At 42.4% G+C, this 14,540-nt stretch overlaps 1 protein-coding gene across 1 annotated transcript in view; it reads left to right on the forward strand.

Annotated features, from left to right (window-relative positions):
* The first annotated feature begins 5,888 nt into the window (after nt 1-5,888).
* The window catches only part of SLC39A14 (solute carrier family 39 member 14), a 15,219-nt gene continuing 6,567 nt past the window's right edge, over nt 5,889-14,540 (forward strand). The window contains exons 1-4 of the mRNA XM_007950817.2: nt 5,889-6,152; nt 7,956-8,142; nt 11,082-11,251; nt 14,091-14,213. Of these exons, the coding sequence (XP_007949008.1) occupies nt 5,889-6,152; nt 7,956-8,142; nt 11,082-11,251; nt 14,091-14,213 (744 nt within the window). The remainder of the gene's footprint in view (nt 6,153-7,955; nt 8,143-11,081; nt 11,252-14,090; nt 14,214-14,540) is intronic.

A 14,540-nucleotide genomic window follows, 5' to 3' on the forward strand; every position in this document is an offset into this window, starting at 1 on the left:
TCTTGGGCATTGTTTCTGTCACCAAAGCCACATTTTTCAGCTGCCAAATCCTTCTTTGTTTCCAGCTTTCACATTCCAGTCACTAGTAATTATCAATACATCTTGATTGCATTTTTGATCAGTTTCAGACTGCAGAAGTTGGTAAGGCACTAAAATCATTTATTTCTTTGAACTTGAGCCAAGTGAACAAAGGAGTAGAGTGCATCAAGCTGCTTTCTGGAGGAAGAGCTGGGGGTCCTCAGAGCATGCTTGAGTCTCTTTCTAGCTCCTTTTTCTTTCTTTTTTTTTTTAATGTGACTTGGGTGAAAGTTTACAGAGCAAATTCATTTTCCATACAGCAGTTCGTACACATTTATTTTTCATTATATTGACTGCAATATAACAACAGACTTCTGTCTCTTGTTTGGCTGGGAGCCACAGGAGTAAGTTCAGTTCCAGACCTGAAGGGTAACTAGAGGCCATAGTCTCAGGAGTCTCACCAGGCTCTATCAAACCAGCAGAGCTGCTCTTTTTTCTTTCATGATTTTGAGTTTTGTTCCACATTGTTCTTCTACTCTATCCAGGATCTCTTGCGCCGACCCCCTCCAAATGGTTGACAGTGGTAACTGGGCACCATCTCATTCTTCGGTGTTATGGTTGTGTAGGCTGAGGATTGTCCAGCTTGTTTTCTTGCACTGAATAACTGCTCTTCTTAATACCCCTGGAAGGTGTCCTTTCTTTATTTGAGGACAACTGGCTCAGCCACCTAGGAAGACTGCAGTAACTCCCCTGAGGGCCCACTGGTTTCCGTGGTCTGAATGCAGCAGGGCTGCCTTCTGCAGCTAGGGCCACGTGGTCAGGACCCCTGCTGAAGGCCTTCTGCCCAGCTCTACCATTCTAGCTGACCCAGTGCCATAGGTGGTTTCTTCCTCTCTTTTTTCTTTCCTCCAAAGACTCTTTTGTAAACTTTTTTTTCTTAAGAAAAACTTGTAGTTAAGAAAAAATCTCTACTGGAGCAGAAAGCTCCCCATCCATGTCTGTGAGGAGACCAAGTTCCCTTAGGTCGGAAGTGACTCTAGCCACTCTTAAGATCTCTGCATCAGGTCTTACTGCCCTCAAGTTGGTTTTAGACTGTCGCCTGAACTCTTTGGGGAGTGGGGTACATGTTTCAGGTGTTAGGCCAAGAAGGAGGGTTCTAATACTTGAAGTGTGTTTTTGTTTGTGTTTTCTGTTTTTGAAGTTTTTGCAGATAATTTTGAGAAATACTTCTGAAGTGAAAACAATTGTTTTCCACAAATGATTCTACAGAAGGAACCCTGTAATAAGTCTGACCTCTGAGCACTTAGCATACCCAGGATGTCCCTCATATAGGCCTTCAGAGCATCTTAAACCTGAATTTGAGATGCTTGATTGGCATAGAGATCCTGCTCGGAGACATGCGGGATATTGTGACCCTCCATGGGATCCAGGATATGTATTTTTCTGTCTCCACACAGCGAGGACAGTGGCTAAGAGTGCACTGACATTAGTGTCATTCAGATTTGGTTTTAACTCATGAAAAAAAATCAATTTCTGGTTTCCCTGATTGCTGGCTATGGATCAAATTTCCTAATCTTGAAACCCCAGTTTCCTCATCCATTAGATGAGGATAAGTATAACATCTTCTCTAAAGGAATCAATGCAAGTCAAGGGCTTAGCAAGGTTTCCCTAAACGCTTGGTACCTGCTAGTTGCTGTCACCATCATTTTTTTACCTCTCCTTTTCTAAATTCAGGCAGACCTCCTCCCCTTTAGTTTGATAGTACAACACAAGCCTTAGACAGATTACAGTATCGTCAGGTGGGTAGCAGCTTTCTTTGTACAATGAGTTTTAGTCATTTTTTGCCTAAGATCCACCCTGGTCATCATAATTTAACTTTTGGTTCCTTTTGGTAGGGATTTGAGAATTGTTAGTTTTTCTAACCATCTTTTCTAAACCATCATTTTTTTTTTCTCATAGCTAATCCATCCACATATGTGACTCAAAGTGTATTCCACTGGAGGGTGTCATTTATAACCCCAGGTTCTTTACGTGCCCTGTGTTTGGAACTTAAAGCCTGGAATGTCCCTGGTTATACTTGTGGTAGAGGACTTGTGTTATGTGTGTGCTACAGGCCTAGAATTCTGATCATTTTAGCTGAAAATAAGTTACTCATGAGGGTATTCCTGATAGTTCCATTAGCATTTCATTGGGCTGAGAGTCAATGTGGAAGAACCTTGCCAGTTATAAAAACCAATCCAAACCCACTGCTATAGAGTCAATTTTGACTCATAGTGATCCTATAGGAAGCAGAACTTCCCCATAGAGTTTCCAAGGTTGTAAATCTTTATGGAAGCAGACTGCCTGCCTCATGTTTTTCCATGGACTGGCAGGTGGGTTCAAACTGCTCACATTTTGGTTAGCAGCCAAGTGCTTTAAGTACTGCACCACCAGAGCTCCCTCTGCTAATTATAAGTCTTACAATAATAGCTAGATTGATTGAATACTTTCTGTATAGTCCAGGCACTCTGTGAGGGCCTTGCCATTGATCCCTACAATAACCCACTAACATTAGATCTTATCCAGTGAGGTAGGTACCAGTTTTTTTTTTTTTTTTTTTTAATTAGGATTTGGGTGAAGATTTACAGAGTAAATTCACTTTTCATACAGCAGTTCACATATACTTTGTCTCATGTCATTGACCAAAATTTACAATGCAGCAGCTCCCCTCCCACTTCCTCCCCATAGTTACCTCCTCCCAGTGTCCATCCCTTCATACTCTTCTGCACCCTGAGCTATCTCCCTGTGCATAAGCAGCCCTTCCTTCTCCCATGATTGTTCTCTCCAGGGCATGTGTCTACCTGAGGTAAATGTTTAACTCACATGCCTGTACTTTGTTTGGCTGGAAACCACAGTTGTGGGTTCAATTCCAGGCCTGAAGGGCAGCTAGGGGCCATAGTCTCAGTGGTTACACTAGGCTCTATTGGACCAGCAAACCTGGTCCCCACCTTCTAGGTACCAGTTTTATAGATGAGAAAACTAAGGTAGAGACAGGCTAAATAACTTGCCCAAGTTCACTAACCTGGTAAGTGGCTCTCCATGAGGATTTCAAGCCAGGTGTGTCTGACACCAAAGACCATGGTCAGCTGCATCACCACTCTGGGTGATTTAGAATGTTGTCTGTGGTTAAATAACTAACCAAAGATTACACAGCTGATAAGTGCAGAGCCAAGATTCAAACACACTGCTCCTAAGCACTCTGTTCTAGTGCTACTCTCACAAGCAGAGGTCAGAGGTGGAAACACCCCAGCACTCACCTTAAGGCATCTGGTGTCGGGCTTTGGGTCTGGGGAAGGAATGGAAAAGACTGCAGTGATTGGGACTCAAGGGTCTGGATTAAGAAGGATTGTTTCCCCCTCTTGATATTGGTTTATTTCACTAATGAAATTATAACTATACTAAGGGAAATTATTGAAAGAAAAATCGTCATGAGTCCTATCATCTTTGTTGTTGTTGGTTGTCATCGAGTTAGCTGGTAGAATTCTACCACAAGTGTAACCATCAAGTTAGCTCTGATTCATGACAACCTTATATATGTATACTGAAACAAAACATTGCCTAGACATGTGCCATCTTTATGATGGTTGCTATGTTGGAGTCCATTGTTTTGACCATTACGTGAATTATCTTACTTATGACCCCCTTCTCCTTCACCAACCCTGCACTTTACCAGCCCTGATGTCTTATTCTAGCGATTGGTCTTTTCCTGATGATATATCCAAAGTAAGCAAGCCAAAGTCTCACTGTCCTCACTTCTAAGGAACATTCTGGTTGTATTTCTTCTAAGATTTGTTTTTGCTTCTGATAGCTCATGGTTAATCTTTCATTTTTCTGTGTTCCTTCTTGGTTCTTAACTCTGTTATATAATTATCCTGCCTTTTTTTTTTTTTTTTTTTTGCTTAATATTGTATCTGTGATTCTCATTTTTCGTATTTGCATGATATTCCATGAAGTTGATATATTTTAATTCACTTGACCATAACATATCTTTCTGTCTATGGCCATTTCATTTTTTAATCACATCTATTAGGATAAATTCTAGAAGTAAAATTACTATTACTAATTTAAAAGGATTTAAATATTGTTATTATCACACAGCTTTTCAAAAGAATCATATTTATGAGCCACCAGCAGTATTTTATTCCATTGTTTAATCTCATTAATATTAGGTGTTATGGCTAGGAAAATCTATATTACTGTTTTAATGAGTAGCAAAATGGCATCATCCCTGTTTTTAATTTGTATTAATATAATATAGTATAATATAGTATGTTGTTGTTATTTGCCGTCAAGTCGGACCCGACTCATAGCGACCCCTTCTTGGATTTCTGAGGCAGTATCACTATGGAAATAGATTGCCCAACCTTCTTTCTGAGGAGTGGCTGGTGGGTTTGAACCACCAGCCTTCTGGTTAGCAGTCAAATGCCTTAGGCACTATGCTACCAGAGCTCCCATAATATAGTATAGAGGCTGAATATTTTTTTTTTGTTTGTTCACTATTTTATGCAGTATAGACAGAAATCTTTATACATTTTACCGAGACTGGTCTCTGCTCCCGCCCTTCCCACCACCCCCCCATCTTTTACTTGCAGTATTTATGTTTTAATAACATTTTTTTACGGAGACTTAAGTAGATAGACTTATGTAATGGGTTGCCATCTACTCATTACTCAGTTTCAACAGTGATCAGCTTATGCCCAGTTTAGTCTCATCTGTAATCCCATATGGAAAAGTATAGAGCACAGTTCTGCTGTGACACACATAGGGTTACCATGAGTCAGAGTTGACTCCATAGCAACTTGATCAGTTGTTTTGTTTTGTTGATATTTCCATACACATATCCTTCCTTCTTTACCATTTTGAAACAGATCCCAGATAAAACAGTATTTAATTATTATATATAATTGTATTATATTTTTAATTATTTCCGTTTTTAACTCTAAAAAACACAAGCTTTATCTTTTTTTTTTTTTTTAGTACTATAACTACATAATTGTATTGTTTATGTTTTAAATTTTTATTGTGATTTGGGTGAAAGTTTACAGAGCAAATTCATTTTCCATACAGCATTTCATATACATCTTGTTTCATGATATTGAATTTAATCACCCATAATGTAACAACTCTCTTCCTACTTCCTCTCTGTAATTACCTCTTCTCTGTGTCCTTTCCTATGCATTCCTGCCCCCCTGAGCCATCTCCCTATGCAATACTGCCCTTCTGTTCTCCCATGATTGCTCATTCTAAGGAGTGTATCTACCTGATGTAAATGTTCAGCCCCTATGCCTGTCTTTTATTTGACTAGAAGCCCATGGGAGTGAGTTTAATTCCAGACCTGAAGGTTAACTAGGGGCCATAGTCTCAGGGGCCTGACTAGGCTCTGTCAGACCAGTAAACCTGGTCTTTTTCATGATTTTGAGTTTTGTTCCACATTATTCTTCAACTCTATTCAGGATCTCCTGCACTGATCCCTTTGTGAGTGATTGACAGTTGTAGCTGGGTACCATCTAGTTCTTCTGGTTGTATTGTTTTTATATTTAAAAATGTTACCTAGTCAAATCTGTTGAATTTGTTATTTTATTATTTTTTATTCTATGCTTTCAAAAAGAAGATTTTTCTAGCAGCTAGGCAGAGGAATTAGAGGCGGGGTGAGTACTAGACTTATTTTGAATCAAACTTTGATAGTACCTAGATTCATTATGAAGAAGAGGAATGACTCAAAGACTCTCCTGTGTCTGTGGCCCCCAAGTCTGCCATAGGCTAACCGAGTGGGAAGAGAGGAAACCTCACTGATACCTGGCTTCTTTCTCCTACAGGCTTATTTGGTCACCATGAAGCTGCTGCATCTGCCCTTCCACAGCTGCTTCCTGCTTACTCTACTCAGCTTATGGAGAACTGTCCCCAGGGTTCACACTTTGTCCACAGGGACACCAGCCATCAGTGCTGCCTCCTTCCTGCAGGACCTTATGCATCGCTACGGTGATGAGGACAGCCTCACTCTACAGCAGCTGAAGACCCTACTCAACCACCTGGATGTGGGAGTGGGCCGAGATAACATCACCCAGTCCAAGCAGGCTCAGAGGAACCTCTCAAGGGTAAGGGTCCCATCATGGCCAGCACTTCTGCCCAGTGCTGCCTCTGCCCTCTCAGAGCCCACAGTCTAGTTGGCCCCAGCATAGCTGAGTGGTTTAGGATAAGCTTCTTGTTGATTTTTGACTGATAGCAACCCCATGTGACAGACCTTCCCCATAGGGTTTTCATGGCTGTAATCTTTACAGGAGCAGATTGCCAGGTCTTTCTCCCATGGGGTTTCTGGGTAGGAATGAACCACCAGTCTTTTGGTTAACAGCTGAGTGCTTAACTATTGCACCACTGGGGCTTCTGTGTGGAGTAAGCTTAGGGCAGACAAATCTTGATAAGACAGCAGATAGGCCCATTCTTTTTCACCCTTTTTCTAACAATGTCTCCTGACCACTTGCATGGTGTTTTGAAGCCCTTAGCAAAGGACAGTAGTGAAGTGGGGGTTTTCATCCTTCCAATCTCTTCCTTGGAACTATACTTGGATCTCTTGGAACCTCTGGAAAGCTGCAGCTCCCAGGACAGTTAGCATTTCTAATAGATTTTACAGTTGACAAAGCACTTGGAACACTGTCCCATGTGTACTTCATAGTACCTCTAGATGCAGGTGGAATGATCTTCATTTCATAAGGGAGAATACTGAGGGTCTCATCCATAGTAAGTTACTGGTAGGACCGGGACTAGAACTCAGGTCTTTTGGCTCCTAGTTCTTTGTTCTTCCTTCCATATTATTTTAGCTAATCAGAGTGTGAGGCTATTTGTGGCAGCCAAATATAAGTCAACCAGCAAAGTCTTTATACATCTACTTTGTTCTCTGTGCTGGGTGTTGTGAGAAATGGAGAGAGATGAGTCATATCTAAGGAGTTTCCTGTTAAGATGGAGAGACCAACCAGCAAAGAACAAAGATAGCTAATAACTAAAATGAACTGTTAAATTTTGCGGTTTGGACAGTAAGTGATTCAGAAATAATAGAGGTTTCGAGATGAGAGTGAGCTGAAATAATACTGAGAGTGCCCCCAGAGGGCCCAGCAGCCTGACTCTAGATGCTTCCAGGGTGGGTCTCAGAGCTCCCAGGGCAGCAGCAGTATCTGGAGGTCACCAGAGTCCAGCCCTCAGCTTTGTAGGCCCAGGAACTCTTATTTTGTCAGCACACCCAGAGGAGTGAATCTGAGAGATAGTAACACTGCAATGTTTCATAAGAGTGAGAACCACTTACCTGCTGCCTCCCAGGGGAATTCGGAGTGCTCATGTGCACTGGCCTGCCCATTTGCCCATTGGCAGAGTTTGAATCTTGAGATTTTCTTTACCTATCCTGGGTGGCGCAAACAGTTTGTGCTCGACTACTAACCTGAAGTTTGGCAGTTCAGACCCACCCAGCAGCACCATGGAAGAAAGGCCTGGCAGTCTGCCTCCACAAAGGTTCCAACCAAGCAAATCCTGTGGCGCACAGACGTACTTCTACTGAGTAACACACAGGGTCTCCATACATTGGAATCAACTCGACACACCAAGTTAACCTCTGTCAACATACTGTCCACGTGTAGTTTTCATTGGGTGGTACCACATTTTCAGGGAACCCTGTCCCTGCAGATACTAGTACTCACTAACCCTGGAGAAGTATCTGGAATCTGCATTTTAATACAGTAGCTCCCTGGGCTATTGTGATGTGCAGCCAGATTACAGACTCCTTGAAATTTGGTAATGTCTTATCTTCTCCTTTTTCTCTTGGAAGGCTGAGTCTGTTGCTAAGGGACAAAGTAGGACTTTTGAATCCTAAGAGGGTTTTTTTACTCTCCCATTGCCTGCCCACTTCATTTCAGTGCTTCAGTTCTGGAGACCTCTTTACTGCCCACAATCTTAGTGACCAGTCACGGATTGGGAAAAGTGAATTCCAGGAGTTCTGCCCCACCATTCTCCAGCAGCTGGATTCCCAGGCCTGCACCTCCGAGAACCAGGAAAATGAGGAGAATGAGCAGACAGAAGAGGGGAAGCCAAGTGCCATTGAAGGTGAGCTGGGAGAGAAAGAAGTGGCCTGATCTACCTGCTTGGCCTCACACTGGTTGCCGGGGCTAATCTCCTGATTGTGGGCCTCCCTGAATGTTTAACCCAGGACCAGGTTATCCACATCAGGAGGGAAGAATTAAAGTAATGACTGTACTTACATTTTTTGCACTCACAAACCTGGTCTAGTACATGGGCAGACTCGTGGATAACGTGGCTGGTGAATGTTCAGAGTGTGGGACTTTGTGTCCAGCCCAGTGAATGCTTTTTTTGTTGGTTTGTTTTCATTAAACCACAAGGAGGCCAGTGCCTGGTTTTTTTTTAGTTTTTAATTTTTTATATATAGGTTAACATTTAAGGCCCTGCAGAGTCTTTCCTTGACCTATTTCTTCCCCCTCTCCTTCTCCTCATAGCTGGGCTCCAGCCACATTGGACTAACCCTGGTGTGTGAGTGTGTGAGATTCTTCAGGTCTCCGACTGCCCTTCTGAAATCCTGTAGGACTGCTGTGTGCTACTAGCATATGATGCCTTGAGTTATGTCATACATTGTTTTCTGCCATTGTTATTTGATACATATGGTATTTAACCTTTTATGTTCTCTGTCCAAAACATAAGCTTCTTTTGGATAGCAGCTTTGATATATTTTTCTTAGGCTTGCCCACAGCACCTGGCAGAACATGGACTCAATAAGTATTTGTTTGATCTCCTTTGGCTGCCCTCACCACACCCGACCAGGAATGGGCACACCCAGGCACAGGGGTGCTCCCACCCTTAGTAATAGAGGCCCTCGTCTGTTCTTATTCCTCCACAGTGTGGGGCTTTGGTTTCCTCAGTGTGTCACTGATTAACCTGGCCTCTCTCCTGGGAGTTCTCGTCCTGCCCTGCACTGAGAAAGCGTTTTTCAGCCGTGTGCTCACTTACTTCATCGCGCTGTCCATTGGAACGCTGTTCTCTAACGCGCTCTTCCAGCTGATCCCAGAGGTGCAGTAGAACAGAAATAAGCAAACTCCTCTCTTGTGCATCTTCTTTCCCTTGGGTGTCGCAGCTGAGCCTTCCTTTCACTGATGTCTCTACACCCTGTGTTCTGTGCCACCTGAGAAATTAATTTATCCCTCACATCAATAGACACAATTGACTTCTACCTTCAGATCTTAAGGACCTTCTCTCACTCCTTGGGGTACTCAGGTTGCCTCTGGCCTCTTCAGGTAGTATCAGATGCAAGGCTCATAGCATTTGGCCTCCCTGTTGAGGACCTCCCAGCCTTCCTGCCTCAGTGCCTTTCCTAAGCCCCATTTATAGGGCTCAGAAGGAAAGCTATAACTTTTGGACACTCTCCATGCCCTTGCTACTTAGAAAGCCTCTCTGTTTTAACTAGAAAACCCAGTAGTGGTCAAGTGCAGCCACCAAGAGATTATTCATCTGGGATCAGCTTACCCACTGATGAGTAGAAATTAAGGGATCCTAAAATTAAGTGACCTCTTTTTTAAACAATCTTTCATGTGTAGCATAGAAGGCTACTCATAGAACAAAGACTATGAAAAATACAACCAAATGAATTTTAAAATATGAAATAAATGAAAGGAGCACTCAATGCTTCATACCTTGCATCTTGACTTTGTCCTGATAGGACTGACTGACTTCCTGGTACCTTTACTTGGTTGTTTGGAAATATATTTTGTTTTTTAATTATTGTCACTGAAGAGCTATAAAAATAAGACCCAAGCTGATAGCCTGCCTTTTCAACTCCGGCAGCAGACACAGACACATCTTCATCCCCTTTGGGAATAGCAGCGGGCCACATTTCATAAAGAGTCTATGCCAGCAGCTTCCCAGTCTGTACCAATAAGAACTCGCAAACCCAGAAATGGTACTGGGGGAGATCCTATACCTCCTCTGTTCCTCTAAAATGAAAGAAGAAATCTGATTTAAGATTTGCCATGTGGATGCTCTCTCAAAATCTCCCATGAGGCAGCTAAACCCTTCTCAGGGGAGGCTTCATCTTGGGCTATTTTTTTCAGCTCCAGAAATATAATTTATTAATTTTGTGAAGATTTGAAATGAAATGCTCCATTACCCGTTTGAATGGAAACGAAATCATCATACATACTTCGCCTCTGTGGCTCACAGGGGAATATCTTATCTCAGCCCAGTTCTGTCCTGCCCTGTCTGGGCCTGGACTCGAAGCCCAGGGTGTGTGACATTGGGAAATGCTAGAGGAAATACTTTTGTGAGTTGGTGATCATGGAACTCTGTTCTCTATACTCAAGTCCCCCTCTAGGCAAACTGAAACGAAAAACACTGAAAAGTTAAGAAATTGAATTTTGTGGGAATTGGTTCTTACTTGTCTTCTACACTTCTGCCCTGCACATCTGACTTTGTTGTATTTTGCACAAACCAAAGCAAATCCAGGTAGTGTCACATGTGCATATGCAATACAGATTGGATGTACAAAACAAACACAGCATAATGATCGGTCTCTTAACGCTGCTCTTGTTTCCTGTTGAAGAGAGCCCTTGAGTCCAAAGTCTGTCATGGGCAGCTTCTGTAATAGTCCCGATCACACCTCACGTATGTGCCAGAAGCAGCACTCATCCTGGCAGCACTCACTTCCCAGCTGGCAGCTGTGACTTGGGCCACTAGAGGCCACAGGGGCAGGAGTCACAGAGTTCCAAGGCCACCATGTATTCCTCCTCATTTCTTCTGAAGTGATTGAAGAAAATTTCATCAGATTTGAATCACTAACAAATTTTCTGTTTCTCTCTCCCTCCCTACTTGTCTCTCTCTTGATTTTTCTTTTTTGTTTCCTTTGTTAATATTCACCAAAACTTTCCTTGTTGCCTCCCCGTCCTCTCCACCTTCCCTTCCCTAACTGGTGGTTGCCATGCAATGGGGCGTCCACCCTTTTCCCTGTCCTGGGTGGGGCTGGCCCTCCTCCACCATGGCAGTGTGGGGATATGGTCTCCTCTGTGTGACCGTCATCTCCCTCTGCTCCCTCATGGGGGCCAGCGTGGTGCCTTTCATGAAGAAGACTTTTTACAAGCGGCTGCTGCTCTACTTCATAGCTCTGGCGATTGGAACCCTCTACTCCAACGCCCTCTTCCAGCTCATCCCCGAGGTATGACAAGCCAGGGCTTTGTCACACAGGAGCACAGCCCATCTCCTGGGGGGACAGTGGGAGGACCCTTCATTTAGATGGAAGGCATAGAGAGAAGACCTTGGGGTCCTTCCATTCTAGAAAGTAAAGCTAGGACTTCTAGGCATAAGCTAGGAGAAGCAGCATAGTATTAGGTTGAAGAGCACAGACAACGTACAGACAGCCTGGTTCAAATCCCAACTCTACTGTGTGCACATTCTGTGACCTTGGGCAAATCAAGTCACTTAACTTCTCGGTACTTCTGTTTCCTCATATGCAAAATGGGGGAAATAATAGGACCAGCCTCCTGATGATGTGAGGATTAAATGAGTTAAAATTTGTGAAACTTAGCGCCTTTGGTGCCTAGTAAGTGCTATATAACTGTTAAATGAAGAAATGTAGCTAGATTAATTCATGGCTCCTGTTTGGAGGTTTTGACACAGAAAAGTATAAAACACATCATCGAAATCTATAGGTCTCAATCAAAGGATCAGTTTTCCTCAGTTGAGTGTTTGGGAGCAACGTAATCCAAATAAAACAGTCTTATTTCACATATATTGACACTTTGCGTCTCTACAAAGTTTATCAAGAAAATCCTCCGCAAAGAAGAGAAAGTTTAGCATTTGTAAAGTTTGGTCATCAACACTTGAGATGTTTCTTCCAATTTGATGTAGTGTCTTTAAACCTGCAAATTATAATAAAGGAGCCCTGTGCCAACACAGTGGTGAAGTACTTAGCTCCTAAACAGAAGGTCAGCAGTTTGAACTCACCAGCCACTCCATGGAAGAAAAGAACTGGCAGTCTGTTCTCATAAAGATAATAGCCTTGGAAACCATATGGGGCAGTTCTACTCTGTCCTCTAGGGTTGCTCTGAGTTGGAATCAACTCGGGGGCAAGGGGTTCAGGTTTTGGAATTACAATAAGCATGAGACATTTCATTGTAGGTGGTCTGACAGGCCTGGGCATAGCTGTAATTGAAGCAAAAAGATGACATCACATGCTTTTTACTTAGCACTTTATGTATTCCAAAATGCTATTGTGATTGTCTTAGTTGATCAGCTCTGAAATCCCATAGAACAAATAATATTTTACCCATTTAGCAGAGAATCTGACCTGCATACGATTCAGTAAGCCTAGAATTCCAGTTTTATAATTTCCTTAAGCCATGCTTTTGTACTCTGCCATTCTTCATGGCTTTTTGTAGAGAGGTGTTCATTGCCTGTTAGAGAGTTAGTTTCACTCACTTTTCCCATAGTGACTTGAGTATCCTGGAAGGGTGGCTTTTGTGTTGTGTTTCTACTCTAGAACCTAGCCTTTATGTCTCTTAGAAAACTGCAGTAACGACCAGTTGATGGCCCGTTGATTCCAACTCATGGTGACCCCCTGTGTGTCAGAGTAGAACTGTGTTCACAGAATTTTCAATGGCTGAATTGTTAGAAGTAGATCACCAAGCCTTCTTCCGAGGCATCTCTGTGAACTCAGACTTCTAACTTTTTCAGTTAGCAGCTCAGTCCATCAACAATTTGTATCACCCAGGGATTCCAGAAAACTGCAGTAGGCGGTAAAGCCAAAAAACCAAACTCACTGCCATCCAGTCAGTTCCAACTCACAGTGACCCCCATTGGGTTTCTAAGGAGGTAAATCTTTACAGAAGTAGGTTGCCCCATCTTCTTTCCACAGAGCAGCTGGTGGGTTTGAACTGCCAACCTTTTGATTAGCAGCCAAATGTCTTATCCACTATGCCACCAGAGTTCCTTATAGCAGGGGATATTAGTTGTATTTTGTCCTTTTAAAACAGAAAGGAAAGCGCTTGATATTTAAGCAGCCTACTACTTATCACTTTCATTTCACTATTCATGAGAAAGCTGAAGGAAAAAAAAAAAAAAAACTCACTGCCGTTGAGTCGAAATCAACTCATAGCAACTCCTTTGGTTTCCGAGGCAGTATCACTACGGAAGTAGGTTGCCCAATCTTCCTTCTGAGGAATGACTGGTGAGTTTGAGCCTCCAGCCTTATGGTTAGCAGTGAGATGCCTTAGGCACTATGCCACCACAAGCCTTCAGGGAAGGCTGAAGTTTTTTCAAGTCCCTTTGCCTGTCAGAAAACTGAGGTGTAGGTCATTTGACACTTTCCTGAGCTCTTACCACAACTCAGGAGCTTAATGTATAATGGAATTCTCCTGATGTTCTCTTTCTGTGGATTCTTTTTGTTTGTTTAATAAGTGAAGTTTTCACCAAAAAAATCCAGAACAAAACAACAACAACAAAAAAAAAACATGCAGTCATACAGTCTGCTTTTTTTGGCTTTATGGCCACTGGAAGATCTGTGGTCAGGAGGGTTCTGAAACTCTTGCTGTTTAATTGAGGGATAGATTTCCCATTTTAGAAAGTATAAGTATACCATCTTCCTTTGTGTTTAGAGGCATATCAGCCAGGGACACTAGATAAGATGAAAACAAACAGACCTTCTCCTTAAATAAGGAACTTACTCACAAAATATGCCCTTGTAGCAAAGCACCAGGAGAAATTAAAACAGAGTCCTTATTAAAAGTAGAAAATAATATCCAGAGCTGTCCTTCCTGAGAATAAAATGCTAAAGATCATCTGTCTTTTGTGTCAGAAAATAAACTAAAGAGAATCTGACAAGTTTGATGATATCACAGGGAAGTAAGAATTAGATTTGCTGAAAAAGAGAGTGGGTAGATGGAACGGTTTGTGCAGAATATCTCCTTTCCTAGAGTCAAGGAAGTGGTTAAGAATGAGAGGGAACCAGAGAAGATTTTTACTGTCTTAAACTCAAGTCTGTTTTCCTGGGTCCACAGGCTTTTGGTTTCAACCCTCTGGAAGATTATTATGTTTCGAAGTCTGCAGTGGTGTTTGGGGGCTTTTACCTTTTCTTTTTCACAGAGAAGATCTTGAAGATGCTTCTTAAACAGAAAAATGAGGTGAGATGTAATTGTTGGTCAAGGAAATTCTTTTTCTTTTTCTTTTTTTTTTTTAAACTGTGATTTGGGTGAAATTAACAGAGCAAATTCACTTTCCATACAGCAGTTCACACACGTTGTCTCGTGACATTGACTACAATTTACCCCAGTGGAACAGCTCCCTCCCACTTCCTCCCGATAGTTACCTCTTCCCTGTGTCCATCTCTCCATGCACTCCTGCCCCCTGAGCCGCCTCCCTGTGCATAAACAGCCCTTCTTTCTCCCATGATTGTTCTCTCCAAGGAGTGTATCTACCTCAGGTAAATGTTCAACTCATATGCCTGTCTT

This window comes from Orycteropus afer, unplaced genomic scaffold, assembly GCF_000298275.1.
Source record: "Orycteropus afer afer isolate SDZICR_OR568_19922 unplaced genomic scaffold, OryAfe1.0 scaffold00289, whole genome shotgun sequence".
NCBI lineage: Eukaryota > Metazoa > Chordata > Mammalia > Tubulidentata > Orycteropodidae > Orycteropus > Orycteropus afer.